The sequence below is a fragment of the Patagioenas fasciata genome, chromosome 19 (assembly GCF_037038585.1).
Source record: "Patagioenas fasciata isolate bPatFas1 chromosome 19, bPatFas1.hap1, whole genome shotgun sequence".
Lineage (NCBI taxonomy): Eukaryota > Metazoa > Chordata > Aves > Columbiformes > Columbidae > Patagioenas > Patagioenas fasciata.
The window spans coordinates 10267951-10291365 of record NC_092538.1 but is presented as its reverse complement, the minus strand read 5'-3'; the positions used below and the strand labels follow the sequence as shown (position 1 = coordinate 10291365).

Sequence of the window (23415 nt, the reverse complement as noted above, 5' to 3'; positions counted from 1 at the left end):
GAGCTTGAACCAGCTGTCAACCTCTGTCTCAGCAGCCTCTGCCCAGATGTGGGGAGGATGTGGCAGACTCAGAGTCTCACTAGTTTTGGGATGGGAGCTTGGGATAAGAGGAAGCCCGCCTTGCTCTGCCCCATGGGCTGCCCCATCCCACTGCAGACCACCTTCTGCCCTGCAGGAGAGGGTCTCACGGTGGCAGCTCCTCTCCACCTCCCTGCCCCGCGCTGGGACGAGGCACACCGCTATATTTGTCCTGGTCGAGCAGTGCCGGTGAAACCTGACGCTGTGCGAGGCTGACAACTGGAGGCGCTTGTCTTGGCCACCTCCGTGTTGTGATGAGAGGGGCCGGGACAGGCAGCAGCCCCGTCACTGCCGGCAGCAGCTCACGGGACACCACACACGGACCCATGAACCCTCCGTCACTGCTGGAAGAAGAGGATGACCGTCCAGCCCCATGGCTGGCAGAGCCATGGCAAAGCAGAAGAGAGGTATGAGGGCTGGTGGGGGCAATTTGGGAAGGCTCAATCCCTTGCATTGCACGTCCTAGCTCCTCCACGGTGCACAGACCCTTATTGTCCTGCCCTGACCCACTGCTGGTGCTCCCCATCCCCGTCGCAGCAGCAAGGAGTGGGCGGTCAGCTCGTCCGGTCCCGGCTGAAGTTCACCCCACCATGGTTACACATTGCTCACCCTGGGGGGTTTAACCCAGCACGGAGGAAGAGGGTTGTGTCACTCCCCTGGCAGAGCGGCGGCACGAAGCAGGCGAGTGTCCCCGAGGAGAAGGGCTTTGGTGCGGCAATGGCCACCAGCCAGCAGGAGATCACAGCCGGGAAGAAACGCCGCTGGCTGCAGCGCCTGGTCCCGGACAACTTCTGGGAGGAGGCAAAGAAGCTGCTGGTGCTGGCGGGGCCGCTGGTAAGGAGCCTGGGAGGATGGTGTGCTGGGGGGCTGTGACCACAGCCCGATGGCACAGGGACCCTGGGGAGTGGGATTTTCGGGCAGCGCAGCCCAACACCTCCTGGAAGAGACAGAGGGCTGCTAAACACCTGGCAAAGGGCTCAAAACCTCAGGGCAGCTTCACCTGATGTGCTGGGGAGATTGGGGAGCTTGGCTGGTTATATGCACCCCGCTGTAGGCACACAGCTACCTTCCCATCCTGCTCTCTATCCCAAAGGTCCCTCCAGCACAGCCTGCTCTGCTAACCTCCCTCTCTCCTCTTCCCTGCACTTAGATCCTGATCCAGCTGCTGATCTTCCTGATACACCTCATCAGCTCCATATTCTGTGGCCACCTGGGCAAGGTCGAGCTGGCGTCCGTCACGCTGGCCATCGCTGTAAGCATTCCCGGCACCAGCTCTCACCCGCTGACACTGGGACGAGATATGGGAACGAAGGCAGACAGGGACAGAGATTTCAGACTCCCATTTTTCCTTTTGGCCCCTCTCCCCACCTAAAATTTTTAAACGCTTACATCTGCTGCTTTTTTTTTAACTCCTGCTTCCAGGTTATAAACGTCACTGCCATCTCTGTAGGTTACGGTTTGTCTTCAGCATGTGACACCTTGATATCACAGGTGGGTAAGAGATGCTGGCACTCATCCTGGAGACACGGGATTTTCCAGCATCAGCTGATGCTGCCCAGACACTGCCCAGATCCCTGGCTATGCCTGTGAATGGGGAAAACTCATCCCCAGGCAGCCATCCCAGAACAGGGAGCTCCATATCCCCTTGAAATATAACACCAAATCCTTCCCCGGGTGGTCCCCAGGGTGGTCAGGGCTGCTCCGTGCAGGGCTCACCCCCCTCTCACCTTGCAGACGTACGGCAGCAAGAACCTGCTGCGCGTGGGGGTGATCCTGCAGCGCGCCATCCTCATCCTCCTGCTCTGCTGCTTCCCCTGCTGCGCCATCCTCATCAACATCGAGCAGCTCCTGCTCCTCATCCGCCAGGACCCCGAGGTCTCCAGGTCGGGTGGTCCCGTGGCCCAGACACCATCACGTCATCCCTCCCTGCACAACACAGCTTGGGGGACGGTGGCTCCGCACTGACTGCACCGCTTGTGTCCCCCCAGGTTGACCCAGCGCTACGTGATGGCGTTTGTCCCCGCTCTGCCGGTGAGTCCCTGCGGGAACCCTGGATGCTGGCTGTGCATGGGGACCAGCCATCCTGCTCCTAGACAACAGAAAGGAAGTTTTTACAATTAAAATGGTGAAACACCAGCCCAGGTTGTTCAGAGGGGTGGTGGATGCCCCATTCCTGGAGACATCCCAGGCCAGGCTGGATGGGGCTCTGAGCAACCTGAGCTGGTGAAGATGTCCCTGTTCATGGCAGGGGTGGCACTGGATGAGCTTGGAAGGTCCCTTCCAACCCAAACTATTCTATGACTCTGTTCTCCACCGCAGCAGCACAGCCCCTGCTCGGTGCTGGCCTCACCACATCCACCAATTTCCTTTTCAGGCAGTTTTTCTGTATAACCTGGAGACACGATACCTGCAGAACCAGGTGTGTCCTGCAGCCCTCGCACCCACGGACAGGCGGCTCCGGGCTCCCCTTGACACACACCTGGGGTTTTTGTGCTGTTCCTTGAGGAGAGGCAGCGTTAATCCCACCACAGCCCAGGTGCCCCAGAGCAGCTCTGACCCTGGAGATCACCCCAACTCACAGCCAGCTGTATCCATCTGCCTGATGGTCCTCCCTTCCCACTTCCCAACGCCAGGGATTTACCTCTAATACACTCATTTTCCAAGTGGGAAACACCACTGGAAGATTATTTTTTGATGGGAAAGCTGCTGAGCACAGGTCTAGTGGGGACCTTTGCGCGTCCTGAAGCTTTTGCGGAGCCACTGCAGCCCCATCTCCTCCTCTTTGCAGATGATCATGTGGCCGGTGGTGCTGAGCGGGATTGTTGGCAACATCGTCAATGTGATCGCAAACTGCATCTTCCTCTATGTGCTTCACTTTGGCATCACGTGAGTAGTGCCTGCATCCCATGGAGGGGAAAACGTGACACCTGGCACTGGGAAGGGCTTCTATGGGACGTTGGCACCACCTGCGCTCGCAGGGGCACAGTGGGACCTTATGCTCCGGTTCTGCGAGGCCAGAGAGGTGTGAGCAGCGTGCCAACCACCTTTCTCCTTCCCTTTGCAGGGGCTCTGCCTGGGCCAACACCGTTGCTCAATATTCACAAACCATTTTCTTGTTCCTGTACATTATAGGCAAGAAGCTCCATGTGAAGACCTGGGGAGGTAAGAGCATCTCTGCAGCTCCCTCCGGTTTCCGCTTTACCTGAACGTTCGTGAATTTTCCACCAGTTCTATCAAGTGAATTCTGTTAGTCCTGGTGGTGAAATATTAACCTCAGCCCAGTCCACCCCGGGAACGTGGTGCTGCTTCGGTGGCAGCACGTCATGCGCGAGGCGCTGGCAGAGCATCCTGACGGGCAGTGAACATTAACTCTGCAGAAATGAAACTTTCTGCTGAGGCTCTGTGGTGCTCAGCCCCAGAGCCGGATGAGCACAGACATAAGCACGAGGTTGTTCTTAGGTGCTCCTCTCCGGGAGGGATGGGCTGAGGGTTGCACTGCTCTGTGGCCCACAGGATGGCATTAGCAGAGCTCGTATGTTCGTGTTCTGCTGCTCAGGTGCTATGGAGCTAAGGAGCGTTGCCCTGGTGGCTCTGCAAACAGGAACGGCACCTCCAGCTGCCTCAGGGGCTCTCGAGGAGGTAACACGTGGCCGGTCTGGTCATCCTCCAGGTGACATTCCTCCTCTCTGCAGGCTGGTCCAGCGAGTGCCTGCTGGAGTGGGACAGCTTCACCTCCCTGGCGATCCCCAGCATGCTCATGATGTGCATCGAGTGGTGGACCTACGAAATCGGGAGCTTCTTGATAGGTCAGTGGAGAGGGGAAACCACAAGGAGCTGGACAGGGTGTGAGCCAGAGGGGTGTCCACGGCAGTCGTGGGGGCCAAAAGCAGCTCTCGCTGGGCACCCAAGCCCAGTGCTGACCCTCTCCGTTCCCCTAGGCCTGCTGAGCGTCGTCGAGCTCTCTGCCCAGTCCATCATCTATGAGGTGTCCGTGGTCGCGTTCATGGTAAGGGTTGAGGGTTGTTATTTCAGACCAGACACCCAGCAAAAATCAGCTCCACCAAACCTCAGTCTTACTCCTCTGCACTTAAGCCCATCCCTGCTCCTGCCGATCCCTCCTGCTGAGGTGCTTTAAATTAGAATCATAAAATCACTGAATAGTTTGGGTTGAAGGGACCTTCAAAGCTCCCCCAGTGCCACCCCTGCAGGGACATCTTCACCAGCTCAGGTTGCTCAGAGCCCCGTCCAGCCTGGCCTGGGATGTCTCCAGGGATGGTTCATCCACCACCTCCCTGCCCAACCAGGGCCAGGCTCTCACCACCCTCAGGGGGAACAATTTCTTCCTTGTGTCCAGCCTGAATCTCCCCTCCTTTAGTTTAAAACCATCACCCCTTGTCCCATCAAACTAAATCCCGAACTCGGTCCCCCTCTCTGCCGGGTGGTTATTCCGCTGTCACTGCGATGTCCCCATCGCCCGGACGCACACGCGAGCCCCAGCTCTGTGGTTACAGATCCCGCTGGGGCTGGGCATGGCCGCCAGCGTGCAGGTGGGGAACGCGCTGGGTGCTGGCGACGTCCAGACGGCCAAGAGATCGTCCTCCATCAGCCTCCTCTGCACAGGTCAGGCTGCCCGCGCAAAGGAGCCTTCACCAAGGCTCCAGAGCAAGAGCAGGGAGCGTTCGCAATCCCCTGCCTGTGTCCCCTGTCCGTGTCCCCTCTTCTCCCTTCAGCTGCCCCCCAGTTCCCCATCACAGCTGGGCTGGGAGCAGCACTTTGCTGTTTTTCAGGGGGGTTTTGCGTAGCCATTGGGGCCACTTTAGCGGCCACGAAGGATGTGCTGGGATACATCTTCACCAGTGACAAGTGAGTGCCCCTGTCCCAGCCTCAGTGCACAGAGGTCGGTTCCCAAAAGCCATCATTGTCTTGTCTCTGTCCCCAGGGAGATCGTTGACTTGGTGGCCTGGGTCATGCCAGTCTACGTTGTCTTCCACTTGTTTGAGGCCATGTGTGTAAGTCCTGGGGATGCTGCTATTTTCAGGAGGGGACCTCAGTGCTGAGTGACAGGTTGGTTGGTCGAGGGTGGGCACTAGGACCCTGCAGAGCTCCTGGGGTCACCCCTTGGAGAACACCAAATGCATTAAAAAAACAATGACCCATAGGACTGGGCAGGGACACAGAAATAACTGGGCAGAGATGGGGAGCTGGTCCACCTGGCAGAGCCCCGAATTTGGCGCAGGTGGGGGTCCCGGCCCTGGCCCCAGCTGCTCTCCCTGTCTCCGCAGGGTGCCTGCAGCGGGGTGCTCCGCGGCGTAGGCAAGCAGAAATTCGGTGCCATCCTCAACGCCGTGAGCTACTACGGCGTGGGCCTGCCCCTGGCAGCCGTGCTGCTCTTCGTGGCCAGGATCGGTGTCATAGGTACCAACCCCCAGCCTCTGCATTCCCCAAAACCCCCCGCAGGTAGATGCAGGTCACCCCCAGCCCCACCGATGGCTTCCCATGACCCTCCCGCCTGGGGACTGGGCACACTGGGGTGGACTGGGATGGTCCCTACAACTGCTGAGAGCTTTTAATTTTGCTGGGATAAAGCAACCGCTGCCAAGTCTGCCAGGCAGCCACACAGCACGCACCCACCGCCACCCCGTCCCCATGTCCCCGCTGACCTCGGTGACGTCCCCTTTCCTGGCTCGCCGTCCCGACATGCCATCTTGGCTGGGTCTGGTGCAGCCGTGGTGCCCGGCTGACACCTGTGTGCCACCCGCAGGCCTGTGGCTCAGCATGCTGGTCTGCGTCTCCATCCTCTGCACCTGCTTCGTCGTCTACATCTCCCGCATGGACTGGAGGAAGGTGGCCGAGGAGGTAACACACGCACCCGCGGCACTGTGCCCCACCAGGGGAAAGGTCCTTGGAGCTGTGGCTGGGATCACAGCGGGATCAGACAGCACCACGGGCTCAACCCTGCAGGCTGCCCTGGGTCCCCAGCAAAACACAGCACTCCCGTGTTTGGGACTGTGGCCATGTCCATGGATTCAGCTCCTCCCCATATGTGCACTCGACAGCCTCAAAGTGTCCCTGTGCACCCTGTGCCACCCTGGGCTGGGGACATGAAGCTCAAAGCAGACAGGGTGACAGAGGTGTACATCAACCCTACAGTCCTGAGCATCGCCTTGTGCCCCAGCTCTGAGGTTTCCATCTCTCATCTCAGGCATCTTTCAGCCGCCTGTGCCATTTCCAGCCAGATGAACCTCACGAGAGATGACAAGTTGGCTTTGCCGGGTGGGGTTTTCTTGCACCACGAACTGCTGAATAAACCCACCGTGTTCCCTCCCCAGGCTCAGCGCCGTGCAGGAGTGACCCGACCATCGCTGGAGGAGCCAAGCCCAGGCCCCGAATCCTCCTGCAAGGCCCCTCCCAGTGTGGGGCCAGACGCCCCAGCCCACACTTACCCCCCTGCCACGGCGCTGCGGGGGTGCGTAGGTACGGCCAGGAGCTGGGCACTGCGCGGGGTGGGGGGTTTGGGTCCAGGAGGGTCCCCAAGGAGTCACATAAGCCAGGAACAAGCCCATGAAGTGGGGGTGCAGCATAACACCAGGGATGCCTTCAGTTATTGGGAAAACAGTGATCACAAGGGTGGGCTTGGGAGGGTGATGGGATGTGGCACGGGGACAACCTGGGGCACCTTGGGTAGGTCTCACCTTGCAGACACCCTGTCCCACCGAAGCTCTGCCGAGGGCTGGAGATCTCTGTGCTGCGCATAAAGTGCTTTCAGACCTCAGACAAAACCCTCCCAAGAAACCCCTCAATCCCCGAAAAGCCCTCGGTGACACTGCCCCCTCTCCTTGCAGCGGGAGTGGATGCACAGAACGGTGTCGTGCTCACGGGCATCACCAGGACGGAGGGACCGACGTACCAGCTGGAGGCCCAGGAAGCCACACCAGCCACGTCCCCTCCGGTCACCGCCGTGGTCACCAAGGAGCTGCTCGTCCGGCGTGGGCTGGCGGCAGCTGCTGCCATCGCCGTCCTCGTGCTCAGCATTGCCATAAAGCTGACAACCAGCAAACACTGACTGACAACAGGGACGCTGCGGACTTTGTTTTTGGGACAAACCCCCTCCTGACAGATGGATGTACAAAGCACAGCCTGGCCAGCGCAAGAACCCAGCACACGCCTATCCCACGGCAGCCAAAGGGTCAGCACATTCGGCAGCATCTGCTCAGACATGGGAACGGGCCCTGTGGCTGCTCCAACACCCAAAACGCTGCTTTGGGCACCCCGAGTTGGGGAGTGACCCCATCCAGCCCACGCTGCTGCTATCACCCCCCGACCGGAGCCGAGCACAGCCCGGCTCACACTGCTGCTCCGTGACAAACGTCAAATAAAGAATAAACCCTGCTGGACCGGGGCTGCTCCTTTAGGAGGGGGTTGAGGGCCGGGCTCAGGTCAGCGCAGTCCAACCTGGGGGCTGCAGCCCCTATGGGAACCCAGGACACGCAGGTCTTGCCCTGCCCGAGGCGGCCGCCACAGTAACACACGGGGTTTATTCAGCAAGGCTCGAGGTCAGCTGTCACTTACACGTTCAGAGGTAAAAGCTCATCAGTAAATCAGTAAAAAAATCAAAATCAAATTACAGACGAGAATGCTGGCTGCTCAGACCAAGGACTTCCCAGACCTGGGGCTCTGATCACACTCATGTCCCTGTTGTTGTCCCCAGCAGCCCCAAACAGTGCACCAGCAGTGCCACAGTCCCTGATGCTCCTTGAGTCCTTGGGCAGAGTGTGGCCACCACTCAGAAAACTTTGGTTGTCACCTCTGGGAGCCTCCGCACACCTCGGTGGCTGAAGGTGTGTTCCCCTACAACGAGACATCACCCTGTCGCGAGTCCTTTCAAGGCCGGGATGCTGCAGGTTCCCAGAGGCTCTTTCCCTCTCTGCTGGGGACAACCAGTCTCGACTGTCCCCACCAATAAGACCCACACTTTGTTAGGCTTATTGCTGTTGTGAAAAACCTTTTGATAGGGATCATGTGAGACGTTACGTAGACAACCGGCTCAGTAACAACTGGCTTTGTTTTGATATCCTTGTGGCAAATGATTCCCCAAGAGCTTTCAGCTGGGCTCCTGTTTGCAGAGCGGGGCAGATTCTGCCTCCTTCCACCTGCTGCTGCATGACCGGCTGTATGTCTGCATCAATTCTGGAGTTTCAGCAGCAACTGGAACGCCCAGGTCAGAGCTTCTCTGCTTTAGGTGTGTTATATTTGCTTCTACCTCTTCAGTGCGTTGGCTGCTTTGGAAGAAAAGAAATTGCAGAAAAGAACGTTCAGCAGGAGGACTGCAAGGCGTGAGTGATGGGTTACGGGTCCGGTGTGCTGCTGGGTGCTGGTCACCCCTCTCATCCAGCGGACACCATCTGGAGAAGCACAGAAATCAGGATGAGTCGCACAGGGAGGGAGCAGAGCCAGAGGGAACAGGGTGATGGAAGCTGAGACCAGGTGGGGCGCAGGGGACAGAGCCAGGGCTCACCTTTGCCACCACCGCTGCCACAATCCCCAGCACGGCCAAGATCACCAGTCCCACTCGGCCCTTGTTAAACCGCTTCAGGAGGAAGAACTTGGCCAAATCCACCTTCTTCTGGCTGCCAGGTGGGTACCGCAGTTTGTTCGTACTCTCCATCTTCAGGTCCTTGATCAGGCAGGCGCGGCGGTGGGAGAAGGTGTCAAAGCTGTGCTTGCCGTGGTAGGCGCCCATCCCGCTGTTCCCTGAGGGACACAACCCAGGCGGGTCACACCGTGCACGGTGACAGCTGCATCTCTTAAATTCTGTTTAGCGGCCCCCAGGACACACGTAAAGCTTGGTCGTGGTGCTTCTCACACCTAGAGCAGCTGCTCTGCAGTGACCGTGGAAACTCAACCAGCCACTTGGCCATGGGCAACTTCATCCCACAGCAGAACCAGAGCTGTGGACAGATGGACCACCACACTGCTTCCATGACTAATGAGCCTTTTTGCAACGGAAGCCACCAGTGCAAATAGTATTAATGAGAAAGCACAGCCGAAATTTCCTGAATTTCCAGATGGAGGGGACCTGCTGTGGGAAGGCTGAGGCCAAGCATAAGGGACGGGTAGGGACTCACCCACGCCACCGAAGGGCATGTGCAGAACAAAGGAGTGCACGAGGACGTCGTTGGCCGTCATGCCACCACTGGAGGTCTCCGATATCACCCGTCTGATCAGCTGGCACAGAACAGAGGGAAATCAAGAGAGGCCACCAACACCATGCTGTCCACAAGAGATGGGGGTGTCAGGGTGAGGCCCGTGTCCACCTTTCTGGAAGCAGGCTGTGCCTTGTTCCCTGAGACAGGGCAGGTTTATATCACTTAAGGACAAGATCTGTCCAGCTGGAACAGCCATGAAATGAAAAGGCTCCATCTCAGCAGGATGGGCTGGAGGTGGTAGCGCATTGGCCAGAGCCTGGGTGCTCCTCAGCCCTCCCACCCGCGCTGAGGGCAGTTGTGTGGGGGCAAAGGCCTGACCTAAATTCCTAAGCTGGCACAACAGAGCCTGGAGCAGGGGCAGGAGATGTGCAAGGAACCAGCAATCACCAGTGTGGGTGGGAGACACACGGGAGCTCTGCAAACCCAGGGGCTTTCAGCAGAACCTGGGAGCCTCCAGCAGCTCTGGGGACACTCGGCATCCCCCGAGCCAAATGCTGTGATTCAGAAGCAAAAACGGGCCAATATGGTCCCTGCATGGAGCTGTGACCGGGACCGGCCACATTCAGGAAGGAACAGCACAGAGACACCTCCGCAGGGGAGCACAGCCCAGACCCACCTTCTTGTTGTTGGAGAAGACGTACAGGGCAAGGGGCTTCTCCCGACAGTTGATGAACTCAATGGCTTCCTCCACGCTCTTCACGGTCAGAATGGGAAGGACCGGTCCAAAGATTTCCTCTTCCATCACCTTTGACTCTGGAGAAACGTCGGTGAGGATGGTCGGTGCTGAGGCAAACAAGGGCAAGAGATGGTGTGAGCAGGACAGAAGAACGTGGCCCATCACAGAACCTTGTCCTGGGCACTGCTTGCATGCAACACCCACCAAGTCACAGACACACGCAGCCCCCAAAGGCACCCGCTGCCACCTGCCCCCCAACAGCTGCCAGAAGCACCTATGAAGCAGGTGGCCTCATCAGCCTCTCCCCCGTGAGCGATCTTCTGCCCCTTCAGCAGGCCCACGATCCTCTGGAAGTGACGCTTGTTCACGATCCTTTCGTAATCCGGAGACGACTTCACATCTTCCCCATAGAATTCCTGCCAAAGGGCACAGCAGAACCAAACCCCTCAACACACCTCCCCACAGCCACAGCTCCAGGGCTGCAGACACCGAACTCAGGCCCGGGCTGCAACGGGGACAACTCCCGCAGCACGAGGGACTCCACGCTCACCTGCAGAGTCGCCTTGATGTTCTCCACCACCTTGCTCTGGATGGACGGGTCGCAGAGGATGTAGTCTGGGGCGATGCACGTTTGCCCACAGTTCATGTATTTCCCCCACGTTATCCGCCTGCCGGACAAAGGGAGATGGTTTCTCTGCAGTCAGCCCCTTCCAGACCCCACAGCCCAGCTGAGCGTCCCTGAGCAACACCCACGGTCTGGGGACAAGAGCCCACTGAGGGCTCCACCAGCCTGACCTGCAGGCGACGGTCAGGTCACAGTCCTTGTCGATGTAGCAGGGGCTCTTCCCGCCCAGCTCCAGGGTGACGGGCGTCAGGTGCTTGGCGGCCGCTGCCATCACGATTTTGCCCACAGCGGAGTTGCCGGTGTAGAGGATGTGATCAAAGCGCTCCTTGAGCAGCTCGGTGGTCTCGGGTACTCCTCCAGTGACCACGGGGTACAGCTCCTGTGGGACCAGGGTGTCTGGGTCACCCGAACCCAGCGCATCACTGCAGCAGAGAAACCTGGGGACCGACATGGGGCCGCACTCACTGGGTCAAGGTACTGGGGGAGGAGATCGGCCACCAGCCGAGCCGTGTTCTCGCTGATCTCTGACGGCTTCACCACTGCGGCGTTGCCTGCAAGACAAACCCACTGAAGCCCCTGAAGCTCCTCACTCGCCGCTGCCACAGTTTCTGCCCACGGCCCCACGAAGGACGGGATGTGGCGGGTCCCCACCTGCTGCGATGGCCCCCACCAAAGGCTGCATGACCAGGACAAAGGGGTAGTTCCAGGCGCCGATGATCAGCACCACCCCCAGCGGCTCGGGGCAGATGTACGCCTCGTCCCGCAGTGTCAGCAGGTTCTTCTTCACGGGCTGGGGGGCTGCCCAGGACTTCAGCTTGTCCATGGCCAGGGCCAGCTCCCCCAGCAAGCCCAGGATCTCATGGCTGAATGCGTTGGGCCCGCTCTGCAATGACAGGGAGCTTGGGAAGAGGACAGCAAAGACACTCACCTCTTGCACCCGCCACGGCAGGGCAAAATCATCCAAGACAAAGGGGAACATCAGCAACAGCCACCTGGCACCGCAAAGGCAGCCCCTGGGGTTTCCATGTTCCTCAGGGCTGACCATGATCCACACACAGAAGGGAGAAACCTCCCGCCGCCCCTGACCTTGTGCAGATCCGCATGGATGGCTGCCAGGATCTCCTGCTCCCTCTCCCGCACCATCCGCTCCAGGCCCTTCAGCTGCTGCAACCTGAACTCCAGCGAGCGGCACCGGCCAGACCTGAAGGCGGCTCTGGCCCGCCCGACGACCTGCTGCATCCTCTCCATGGCCGCTCACGCTGCGGGGACACACAGACCCAGGTCACTATGGGGCCATCAAGGGCTGCTCAGGCCTGGGAACACTCAACATGGGGCCACCACTAAGAGATGTTGCACCTGGAGCAAGGCTGGGAGATGTTCTCCTCCTTCTGTGGTTGCCTGCTTGGGGACCACCCCCTCCCATGCCCCAGCATTGGGCACCTCCCATGGCAACCAGATGGCTTGTAGATTTTCTCCTAGCTCAGGGACACCCTTAAACCCACCAGCCACCCCACCCTCTGCTCTCAAGGCGCCAAAACACGGAGATAACCGCGGGCTGGGCTGGAAGCAGAGCTGCGTGCCCAGATTCAGCCTCCACCCGTCTTCCCCATAACCACAAGATCCTCATGTGGCTTGGCACAAACATGACAAAACATCGCAGAGGTTTCATTTTGCTTCCAGGGAGCCGCCTCTCGCTTTCGGTGAGGACGAGAGACCTGCCTGACCAAAGGAGACACCAAGGACCCCTCGCAAGCATTAAACTCTGCCCTCCCCTGCCCCCTGACACAGCGGCGCGACTGCCCCGATCCTGACCGAGAAACAGATGACTCATTAAAAAAGAAGGTAAAGAAGCAAGTTACCTTCAGAGGAGCCTCTCTCTCCGCTGTTCTCCTGCAGCGAGTGTGAGCAGGCGCAAGCCCTTCCCCTGACACGGCTCGGAGCCATCTCTCCTCCCACGAGCACAGAGCTGGCCCAGACCCAGGGCTCTTGCCAAATACAAACTGCCCTTTACCCAGAGACATCCAGATGTATCCACCATCCTGCATTCAGATGGGGTAGGGACTCAGCCACCCACACGGGATTGCAAGAGGCCACGTGGCTTTGCCCAAGTTGGGCACACAAGGCCGGGGCAGCGCGTCCAAAACCCGGCTGCAGCCCAACACAGCCCCCGTTGTCATCCAGATCTGAACAAACCCCAGGATGGTGGTGCCAGCAGATGAGAGGCAGCTGGGGGGTGGATTTGCAGAGGAGAAGCAGCCCCAGCCTTGCCTGGCTCCGGGGGATCCCACCCCACGAGCAGGGGTCACCGCACTGGGGACACGCAGCCTTGTGCGGGACGGAGGCACCTGGCAACGTGTGTGACGTTGTGGCCAGAGCCGAGAGAGGCGAAGGACGGGCAGGATTCCCAGGAGACTGCAGGGAGTCACCGTGCTCTGTTATTTAAATTGTTTATTTAGTACTTGCAAAATGCATCATTATTAAAAAGGCTTAGCACATGGATTTTCACCAGACATGATGAAATCCCACCAATTGCACAGTAAATATAACTTTCTACTCTATAGTGAGTAATTGCATTTAATAATTTTAAATTTTGTCTTACTTAAACATTAATACTTCTAAGTTACTTTCCCCTTAAATTTCTCCAGCATCCTTGCCCCAAGCCCCATATTATCTCCCAATGCAAGATTACAGCAGACCCAGCAGCTCAAACACACAGGAGGACACACTCTTTCATCAATCGTTTTCCCTTGGACCAGAATGGGTTTGTACTGGTTTTGGCTGGGATGGAGTTAATTTTCATCATAGTCGCTAAGTTTCTTCATCGCAGGGTGGTGCTGTCACATGTGATGGAGCCCAGCATTCCCGGGGATGGCTGAACATCCGCCCAACGAGGGGAAGCAGCGAATAAATCCCTTAATTTGCTCGCTCGTGCGCCCAGGTTTCACTTTACCTATGAAACTTTATCTCAACCTACAAGTTTTGTCACTTTTACTGTTCTGATTTTCTCCCTGGTCCCAGTAGGGGACCAAGTGGGTGGCTGTGCAGGGCTTGGGCGTCCACGTGGATGAACCCACAAGAAGGCACTTTGCAATTCCCACTTCTCTAAACAGGTCTGGAAATTCTTTTGGATGAGCATAAAACACCTTTATCAGCAAAATACAGGCAGTGCAGGTACCATCTTTGTCATTTTCTAACTGTTACAGGCACACGATGAAACCCAGAGCCTCAAAAAGGCTGTCAGCTGCATCTCCTGACCAGCCACGGATGATCCTGGCTCATAGGGATCCACGAATATTTCACCTCAATTAAACAGCAAGTGGGAACCTCGCGAGGTTGATTCACAACTAACACGATTGGTAAAAACCAGCACAGGTCTGTCTCAGGCTCATCACCAAGAGTGTGGCTGTTCGCAGCACAACCGACCATCCCAAAAACTGCAGGGAAAACACCGTCAAGAGTCATGGCCGAGACTCGAGCTCCTGTTTGTCGCTGAAGGGTGGGGAGCAGTTTGGTGCCAGACACAGTGCGTGTATCTCTGGGAGCCGCGGCACAGGGTGGAGGTAGGGATGCTATTTCTTGCTCTGCGTCCTCCTTTGGAGAGCTGGTGCCCACTGGTCCCTCTGTTTCAGCGCAGCGTTTTAGTAAAGGAGTCCGAGCCTTCGCTTGGTTAGTGTCTCTCTCAGGCTACTCCTTGCGCTCGACAGCCCACTGAAATAACCCAGCACAAAAGAAAAAGTGACTTCTCAGCTTAAGGAAACAGACCCAAGGCGAGCGCTCAGGGTATGACTTGTATATGGTGCCTTTTCCTCACTTCAGAAGTAAACCATCTGTGAAAGCAAAACACAACACCAATGTCCTGTGAAGGATTTGCTGAAAAAAGGAAAACCAACTCTGTAGAGCAGCCTGAAGCAAAGCCCTTCCGCTCAGGGTGACGTCCCCAGGGTCCAGTTCGCCCTTCTCCTGCCCCCTCGGCATGCACTGACTGCTGGTTATTGTGGACAGGGAAAGCATCGCGCTCTGGCTTCAGGGAAAACAAGCCCCACGTTAATACTCTAATTAAGCTTTGCCCAATCTCTACTCAGGTCTACACACAGGAGAAGAAAAAGGCTCCTACCTCAGCGTGACAGCCACAGCAGAGCTCTGAAACCTGCTCCTCCTTACCACAGCCTGCGCCTGCCCAGGCTCTGAACCGCCAGCACCAGCAAGAGGGCTTTGCTCTTCAGCACAGACTGGTGGTTCTGAGAAAACCCAAAGGATTTCACGATGCCGCGAGTTTCCCCACTTTGCTGAGAAGGCGTTCAGCTACACAGGGCCTGGCTCCCTCCCTGGCTGGGGCTTCAAGGCCTGAGCCAGTTGTCGGCTCTTGCACCCTCTCCTGGGCTCAGACACACAGCAGGTTATTCCCCCAGCTTGCGGGACTCCAGCACGTCACCTCACAGCACTGACAGCACCGAGCAGACCGAGGGGCAGAGTCCTGATCCACCCTGACACCTCCCTGGAGTTTGGGGGACAGCCCTGCGGCACAGACCCGCCAGGCTGTGGAGCAGCGCAGAACACCGTTGAAGAAAGACCAGGAATCAGGAATTGCTCTCAAGACCTGCCCAAAACGTCCCGAGTTCTGCCTCTGGAGGGAGCTCCCCAGTGGTGTCACGCACCAAGGCAGAGCAACAACAGCACAGCAGCCAGGGACACTTCTGTGAGGACATTTCTAGTCTAGACAGCACTTGCAAGAGTGAGAAGCAGATCTTGGTAATTTCAGGCGGGACAGATATTGAGTCTCAAGACAGATAAACCAGGCCGGGCTCTAAGAAAGGACTGCAGCTGGCAAGAGGGAACTTGCCAAAGTTCAGGGAATTGCACGCATGCTCATGCAGAGAGCAAAGGGCCAGAGCTCACCTTCGCCACCACCACTGTTGCGATCCCCAGCAGGACCGAGATGAGCACGGCGAAGGTCACCAGTCCCGCTCGGCACTTGTTAAACTGCTTCAGGAGGAAGAACTTGGCCAAATCCACCTTCTTCTGGCTGCCAGGTGGGTACCGCAGTTTGTTCGTACTCTCCATCTTCAGGTCCTTGATCAGGCAGGCGCGGCGGTGGGAGAAGGTGTCAAAGCTGTGCTTGCCGTGGTAGGCGCCCATCCCGCTGTTCCCTGAGGGACACAACCCAGGGGCTCGGTCAGTCAAACCTTTGGCCACTGGAGGCCACCAGCAGGGCAAGAAGCAACACAGGAAAATTCCAGTTGCTTGTCAGCAGCCGTGCCTGTTGCCTCTCTTGCATCTGCCTCGCTACAGGTTAAAGCACAACTTCTCCTCTATATTCCTTCAGAGAGGACAACTGCTGCTTCCTCTCTGCAGCATTTCTCAGTCTCTAAGATGTCCGTCTGTCCTCCGTCCTTCTTCTTCCCCATCCCAGTTTCACTTCATATTCTCCAGTACTCTGTTGTGTCCCTGTGCGTGCTGTTCCCTGTGCCGCAGAGCTGTCTCCAGCTCCTCCCTGGGCTTAGCTCCCTCTCCAAGCACCACGCCAAGGCTCTGAGATCCCACCAGTGCTGTGTGAGAGGGTTTCCTGAGGAGCCCCGTAGTTATGCCTCTGTTTAACAATTCCAGGACAGCTCATTCTGCTGGTTCAGTCAGGTTGTGAGCACTGCAACACCCAAACCCTCTCTGCAAAGATCCTGCAAGCTGTTCCGTAACCTGTTCCACCTCTCTCCAAGCTCCCACCCTTCCTCCTGCAATTACTGCTGATCAGTCCCATCGCAACCAATGCATCTTTCACATCAGTATGCACTAAACGCTTCCATCTCTTCCCAAAAACACACCCAAGGGTTTTTCTCTTTTGGCCCCTTTCCTAATGTACCCCCAGCATTTATTATCGAGAGCTGTGAGACAGAGACCCTGCGGCTGCGACAGGCGCAGGGCGACCTGGACACAAACCAGCTGCTGCCGTTCCCTGCTCACTCTGTGAATCAAGTGACAACATTTCAGGAGCAGCAGTAACTTACCGACACCACCAAAGGGTAAGGTTGAGAGGAAGAAATGCATGATGACATCGTTGCCAGTAACACCCCCACTGGAGGTTTCTGAGATGACTCTTTTGATTAACTGACAAAAGAAAGACAAAACCAAACAGAACATTAGAGTTCCCAGAAGAGACCAGAACACTAACCGTGCAGGATGGCCCATTGGGTTCATCTCCTCCAAGTGACAACCCAGACGAGCCCTCTCCATGAAACCTCAACACAAAGACAGTGGGAAAGCTCAGAGGAAGGAGGGGAAAGTTGGAAGCCCAGGAGTTTGCCTCCCCAGCAATGCATTAAAATGAACTAAACTAATCAAAAAAGACTACGAGGCACCAAAGAGGAAATTTAGCCTTTTAGCCTTCTACTTCACAAATAACGCAAATGCAAAGCACTTCAGCAGGAGCCAGGGAGCCTCCAGCAGCTCTGGGGATGCTCAGCATCCCCATGAGCCAAATGCTGTGATTCAGAAGCAAAAACGGGCGAATATGGTCCCTGCATGGAGCTGTGACCGGGACCGGCCACGTTCAGGAAGGAACAGCACAGAGACACCTCCGCAGGGGAGCACAGCTCAGACCCACCTTCTTGTTGTTGGAGAAGACGTACAGGGCAAGGGGCTTCTCCCGACAGTTGATGAACTCAATGGCTTCCTCCACGCTCTTCACAGTCAGAATGGGAAGGACCGGTCCAAAGATTTCCTCTTCCATCACCTTTGACTCTGGAGAAACGTCGGTGAGGATGGTCGGTGCTGAGGCAAACAAGGGCAAGAGATGGTGTGAGCAGGACAGAAGAACGTGGCCCATCACAGAACCTTGTCCTGGGCACTGCTTGCATGCAACACCCACCAAGTCACAGACACACGCAGCCCCCAAAGGCACCCGCTGCCACCTGCCCCCCAACAGCTGCCAGAAGCACCTATGAAGCAGGTGGCCTCATCAGCCTCTCCCCCGTGAGCGATCTTCTGCCCCTTCAGCAGGCCCACGATCCTCTGGAAGTGACGCTTGTTCACGATCCTTTCGTAATCCGGAGACGACTTCACATCTTCCCCATAGAATTCCTGCCAAAGGGCACAGCAGAACCAAACCCCTCAACAACTTCCCCACAGCCACAGCTCCAGGGCTGCAGACACCGAACTCAGGCCCGGGCTGCAACGGGGACAACTCCCGCAGCACGAGGGACTCCACGCTCACCTGCAGAGTCGCCTTGATGTTCTCCACCACCTTGCTCTGGATGGACGGGTCGCAGAGGATGTAGTCTGGGGCGATGCACGTTTGCCCACAGTTCATGTATTTCCCCCACGTTATCCGCCTGCCGGACAAAGGGAGATGGTTTCTCTGCAGTCAGCCCCTTCCAGACCCCACAGCCCAGCTGAGCGTCCCTGAGCAACACCCACGGTCTGGGGACAAGAGCCCACTGAGGGCTCCACCAGCCTGACCTGCAGGCGACGGTCAGGTCACAGTCCTTGTCGATGTAGCAGGGGCTCTTCCCGCCCAGCTCCAGGGTGACGGGCGTCAGGTGCTTGGCGGCCGCTGCCATCACGATTTTGCCCACGGCGGAGCTGCCGGTGTAGAGGATGTGATCAAAGCGCTCCTTGAGCAGCTCGGTGGTCTCGGGTACTCCTCCAGTGACCACGGGGTACAGCTCCTGCACGACAAACAAGAGCCTTATAGTTACCTTGATTTAAAGCAAATACATTATGGGATCAGCTCTGCGCGGGGCACTCTCTTGTGAGCTACACTAGGATCTGGACAAAAAAGAATGCTAACAGAGGGAATTTCTGCTCCTTCCCCTGAAATGACATTTCACTTGCTGTATTGAGCCTCATGAACTAAAAGAAATAAAGTTGAGGCCAGGGCTGGAGAGTTTCTCCCACACTTTAAGACCAAGGGCACACACAACCACTGGGCTCTAACAAAGGCCACCTCCTTCCTCAGCTCTTGCCCCTCGCTTAGAGACAGCACTAACTCCCCGGAGGGAACCCCACAGCGGGACTCTGCTGTCAGAGCCACAGCCTCAGCAACACAGTGCGACAGACGACACAACTGCCAGACAAACCGAAGAGAAACAACCCCTCCTGCTATGATGGTGGTTCGGCAGGACATGAAAACCCAGGACACAGCGTCACTGAGCAAACAGCAGCCGGTTCTCAGGAAGGGCCGAGCACAGCTGCATCCAATGCAAATTTGTGCTTACCTAGAGGTAACCCCAGCACAGTGTCCAAGAGAACAACTATTGCAGCACACACACACACACCTCTTCACAGGGTTACGTATGTCCAAACACTGTCACGTTGCAGTAATGTTACATAAGCACGTTAGGTTACACAAACACAGGAAGAACATATCAACATGTCTCTGTACTCTAAGAGTAATTCAATCCCTTCCGTATCTCCTCCTGATGCTCCTTTGGAGAGAATGGGCAACTGATTTGACTCCAACAAGCAGGAACCCTTTGAAAACACAACAGGTGCCAAGACAATCATGGGGCTGCACTCACCGGGTCAAGGTACTGGGGGAGGAGATCGGCCAACAGCCGAGCCGTGTTCTCACTGATCTCTGACGGCTTCACCACCACGGCATTGCCTGAAAGACAAACCCAGCGCAGCCCCTGAGCCCTCACACACCGCTTTCTGGAGCGCCCACCCATGACCCCATGAAAGATGGGGTTGCCCTGGGTCCCCACCTGCTGCGATGGCCCCCACCAAAGGCTGCATGACCAGGACAAAGGGGTAGTTCCAGGCGCCGATGATCAGCACCACCCCCAGCGGCTCGGGGCAGATGTACGCCTCGTCCCGCAGTGTCAGCAGGTTCTTCTTCACGGTCTGGGGGGCTGCCCAGGACTTCAGCTTGTCCATAGTCAGGGCCAGCTCCCCCAGCAAGCCCAGGATCTCATGGCTGAATGCGTTGGGCCCGCTCTGCAATGACAGGGAGCTTGGGAAGAGGACAGCAAAGACACTCACCTCTTGCACCCACCACGGCAGGGCAAAATCATCCAAGACAAAGGGGAACATCAGCAACAGCCACCTGGCACCGCAAAGGCAGCCCCTGGGGTTTCCATGTTCCTCAGGGCTGACCATGATCCACACACAGAAGGGAGAAACCTCCCGCCGCCCCTGACCTTGTGCAGATCCGCATGGATGGCTGCCAGGATCTCCTGCTCCCTCTCCCGCACCATCCGCTCCAGGCCCTTCAGCTGCTGCAACCTGAACTCCAGCGAGCGGCACCGGCCAGACCTGAAGGCGGCTCTGGCCCGCCCGACGACCTGCTGCATCCTCTCCATGGCCGCTCACGCTGCGGGGACACACAGACCCAGCTCAGCCCGGGGTCCCTCCCGCAGGCAGGAGCTGCCATTGCCCCACAGGCCTGGTCACTCTCACCCCCACCCATAACCCCACCTCCCAATACCCACTATCATGCAGCCGTAATGCTTCTGAAGTCTTAAACAATTTCCTGCTGTTTCATTTAGAAAAGTTTGAGAAGGAGCAGCGCGGGGAGCGAACCCCAGCGCCACAGCCGGGCTGCCACACCGGCCGCCTCCCCCGCGTCCCGGCATCACCCAGCAAGGCCGCGGCGAGCGCAGGGGCCCCAAGGGCGGCGTGGCCGGGGGGTGGCGGCCCCTCCGAGGAACCCTATGGTCCCCCCATTGCAAACCGGGCCCCTCAGCCCCCGCTTCCCGGGAAGCGCCCGCCGCCCCTCCGCCCACCCGGGTCCTCGCTGCCTCAGCCGCTTCCGCTTTCCGCCCACGTGACGCCGCCCGAGGTGGAATGGGAGAGGCCGCAAGGCCACGCTCCGCCCACACTCCCCCGTCCCCCCCTGGGCTGGAGCAGAATGGAAGCGGCCGGGGCTGGGGGGCGCGAATCCGCCGCTGCGGGCGCGGGTTAACGCTCGGTCCCGGTTCAGCGATCGCTGCCCGGGGGAGCAGAGCGCGGTGCGAGTCGCGGCAGCGGGTGGAAGTGGCCGGAGCACGAAAGCTGCAGGCGGGAGATCAGGGAGTTTGGGAAGAGCGTAAGTGGAAAGAGGAAAGAACGAAAGAGCAGAGGCGGATAAGGAACGTGAACCCAGGGCCGCGGCTGCACTGCCCGTACCTGGATCCACGCAGCCCGTACCTGGCTCCGCACGGCCGGGATGCTCCTTCCCCGCTCCCGGCGGCTCCGCTGCAGCAGCGCTCGTTGCTCGCAAAAGCTGCTGGTGCCCTGCGGGGGTGGGAAGAGCAGCAGGTTGTGCAAGTAGAGAAACGTATTTCCTGAGAACTCGGGGTGGGGGCAAAGTCCCCGTCGGGGTTGCTTATCTAAGGAAGGTCATTGACACGGGGAAGCTTCACCCGTCGGTTTTCCCCTGCAGAGCACATGAACTGGCTGAGCGCAGAGCGTGGTGCCGGGGGGAGACAAGTCGGTGAAGGAAAACTGGCTGCAGTTGGTGTTTGGGAGGAGGCAGAACAGGCAACAGGAATAGCCTGGCCAGGACAGTCAAATTAACTTTGATATAGCGCTCGTGGGGGAAACAAGCCAAAAAAAAAAAGAGCAGGGAAAGGAGCCGAGACAAGGCTGGGCTCGTTCCAGTTAAAAATAGTCTTGCTGCAACTTGTTCTAAGTAACACAAGGGGATTATTTGAAAGTTCCTCCCGGGTTGTTATGCAGGACCATTTCTGCCGTGTTCTTACACAAGCCATCTATTGCTAATGCTCCTCAGCCAAAACTACACCCAGCAAAATCTCTGCCCCGCACACACCTGGGTGCTCCTGCCCTGGGGATGGGGCTATTGTGGAGCAGATGCTCCTCTCTCAAAATTTCATGACATTTTCCCAGATCAGGGTGTTTCTCTGAGGCTGGGGGCTGCCCTTTCGCTCAGCAGTCTGTGCCTGAGCCGTGACCACCCTCAAACACAAAGCTCTGTTTCCGTGAAGTCAGTTGAGCTTTGCAACTCGTGGGCTGTGGCTCAGCAAGCACATGAACATTTCACAAGCTATTGCACAAATCTAGGCAGTAAACAGCCTGGAAAGAGAATGACAAGAGCAACTGCCAATGCTCACATGCAGGAGGCAACACGTGAAAGAAAAACAGGCTGGGTTTGACAGAGCCCTTGTGCTGTGGTGCGTGAAAAGGAGCTGGGTTTGTGTTCAAGTAGACATGGGTAGAAATAGGAACTTTCCTTACAGGAATGTTACCTGATGCAAACGTGCTCGCCTTGATCCCATTAGCATCCTTGCAGGCAGGAGCTCTGTCCAGGCACCATGCTGTCTGAAGGTCTAAGGAAAATTAGATACGGAATTAATGCTGCTGCAGTTGGAGTAAAAGTCCTTGCGCTCATTGTGCGCCTGGGGAAATGGTGCTGCAGGACACCCTCTGCAGGAACAGGGAGATGCTCTTCACCATTCTGCAGAGCCTATTCTCAGCCTTTAGTCTGAGGGTTTTCACACTGGAGCAGTGTTGCTTGTGCTTGGCATCGCACGCAGGGGGCAAATGTCGTGGCTCCCAGTCCATCCCAGTGGCCAGGAGTCTGGTGCAGAGCCACGCTCCCACAGACATCTGCTCGTCAGGCTCCTCGGTATTGGCAGGAACGGGACAGCAGCAGAGCAGACGGTCCCTTCTGGTCCTTGTCAGGGACATCTTTTAGCCAATTATGGACAAGAAACAAGCTGAGGATGTTTTAAACCTTGCAAAATATCAGTTGAGCCTCTGTGAAGCAGCTGGGCCAGACACGTGGATTTCAGGGCAGCGTGGGATCTCGAGTGAGACCGAAGAATCCCCCAGACGGCACCCTGTGAAACGCAAGGTCTGCAGCGTGCTCCCCACGCCTCGGAGCTGACACTGTTTTCTATTTTTATTCAGTCACTAAGAAACAATAAGGAAGGGAACTATTTATGGGAAAGTAATTGAACTCCGGAGGAATCGGGAGGTAAGCAGTGCCGGGGTGCTCTAATCCCCAGGGCGGCACTTAGAGCAGCAAGAGATGTTTTGTGGAGAAGCTGAGCTTGAGACCCCCCTCTCCCTCCATTCCTTACACCCCCTTGCTCTCACTCCCCTCTTGGGCTCCGTTTTAGCAAAGCACTGCAGTGCGACAGGGCTGGGGGAGCATCCAGCAGAGCCTGGGGAAGGAGGACTTTGGTTTAGAAGATAAGCTGTGCAGTACTTGGTTTCAAGACTCCACCAAATAACAGCTAATCAAGAAATCATTTTTAACTCACACACCACACTCATGGAACTTTGAGATCTTAGCTAGGCTGACAATCCTCAATTTCTGCTTAAATGTCTACCTAGTCTTGAGTTCCAAGCGTTTTCTAAAAGTCACACAAGCCGGCCAGTGGCACACGAAGATGGGCGGATACAGCAGCCCAAACAGCACTCAATCATCAAAGCAGGCACAGAAGATTAACAACACAGAGAGGTTTTTAAGGAACCCACACGAATAAATGCAGCTCAGTTCATTTATGGCATCACTTGTTTTGAAAGCTGCGGCTGATCTCACATTTGCAAGAACAAGATACTGTGTAGTACAGAGCCCTGGTCTGTGGGCTGCATTGTGGAGGGAGCTGGGGCCACGGAAAATGGGAAAGCGACACAAAGAAACAATGGAAATGATTGGCACAAAGACCGCAACAAGACTCAACAGCACCCCTGGCATTTCGTTTGCTTTCAGCCAGAGAGGAGGGGGGAGCCTGCCACATACAAAAGCCTATTGAAAAGGTGTTTGTCCCAAGAAGCAGTGCCAAGATTTAGTTAGACTGGGCTCCAGCTGACTTAAAGACCTCAAGAGAGGGGTTACAGAGCTAAACTTCACTGATCTGCAGAAAGGAGGAGCTATGATATGTGGGCGCTAA

General features: G+C 57.0%; 3 protein-coding genes across 12 annotated transcripts; 1 reads left to right on the top strand and 2 right to left on the bottom strand.

Annotated features, from left to right (window-relative positions):
* Nucleotides 1-317: 317 nt before the first annotated feature.
* On the top strand, nucleotides 318-7472 carry LOC136110090 (multidrug and toxin extrusion protein 2-like). The gene is made up of 18 exons (XM_065853276.2): nucleotides 318-485; nucleotides 742-912; nucleotides 1229-1330; nucleotides 1501-1569; nucleotides 1813-1961; nucleotides 2067-2109; nucleotides 2453-2497; nucleotides 2867-2964; nucleotides 3143-3240; nucleotides 3771-3884; nucleotides 4017-4084; nucleotides 4590-4698; nucleotides 4866-4941; nucleotides 5018-5087; nucleotides 5361-5493; nucleotides 5840-5934; nucleotides 6408-6552; nucleotides 6921-7472. The coding sequence occupies exons 1-18, from the start codon at nucleotides 333-335 to the stop codon at nucleotides 7139-7141; spliced, it is 1959 nt and encodes a 652-aa protein (XP_065709348.1). The 5' UTR covers nucleotides 318-332; the 3' UTR covers nucleotides 7142-7472.
* Nucleotides 7473-7594: 122 nt separating this feature from the next.
* Nucleotides 7595-12551, bottom strand: ALDH3A2 (aldehyde dehydrogenase 3 family member A2). The gene is made up of 11 exons (XM_065853416.2): nucleotides 12445-12551; nucleotides 11672-11844; nucleotides 11237-11468; nucleotides 11051-11136; nucleotides 10756-10964; nucleotides 10511-10628; nucleotides 10235-10376; nucleotides 9901-10067; nucleotides 9204-9303; nucleotides 8594-8829; nucleotides 7595-8480 (listed from the first exon to the last, which is right to left on the bottom strand). Exons 2-11 carry the CDS (start codon nucleotides 11831-11833, stop codon nucleotides 8463-8465), a joined length of 1470 nt encoding a protein of 489 aa, XP_065709488.1. The 5' UTR covers nucleotides 11834-11844; nucleotides 12445-12551; the 3' UTR covers nucleotides 7595-8462.
* Nucleotides 12552-13016: 465 nt separating this feature from the next.
* Nucleotides 13017-20843, bottom strand: LOC136110066 (aldehyde dehydrogenase family 3 member A2-like). 10 transcript variants are annotated; one of them, XR_011741983.1, is made up of 13 exons: nucleotides 20705-20830; nucleotides 19717-19889; nucleotides 19282-19513; nucleotides 19096-19181; nucleotides 18035-18243; nucleotides 17790-17907; nucleotides 17515-17656; nucleotides 17181-17347; nucleotides 16585-16684; nucleotides 15482-15732; nucleotides 14700-14823; nucleotides 14397-14412; nucleotides 13017-14293 (listed from the first exon to the last, which is right to left on the bottom strand). XR_011741983.1 is itself a non-coding variant. In XM_071817162.1 (12 exons), exons 2-11 carry the CDS (start codon nucleotides 19876-19878, stop codon nucleotides 14743-14745), a joined length of 1548 nt encoding a protein of 515 aa, XP_071673263.1. In that variant the 5' UTR covers nucleotides 19879-19889; nucleotides 20684-20843; the 3' UTR covers nucleotides 13017-14412; nucleotides 14700-14742. The 10 variants fall into 10 exon arrangements, 9 of the variants coding, with proteins under 9 accessions (XP_071673263.1, XP_065709310.1, XP_065709308.2 ...); XM_071817162.1 differs by having other exon boundaries at nucleotides 13017-14412; nucleotides 20684-20843; XM_065853238.2 differs by having other exon boundaries at nucleotides 13017-14412.
* Nucleotides 20844-23415: the final 2572 nt, after the last annotated feature.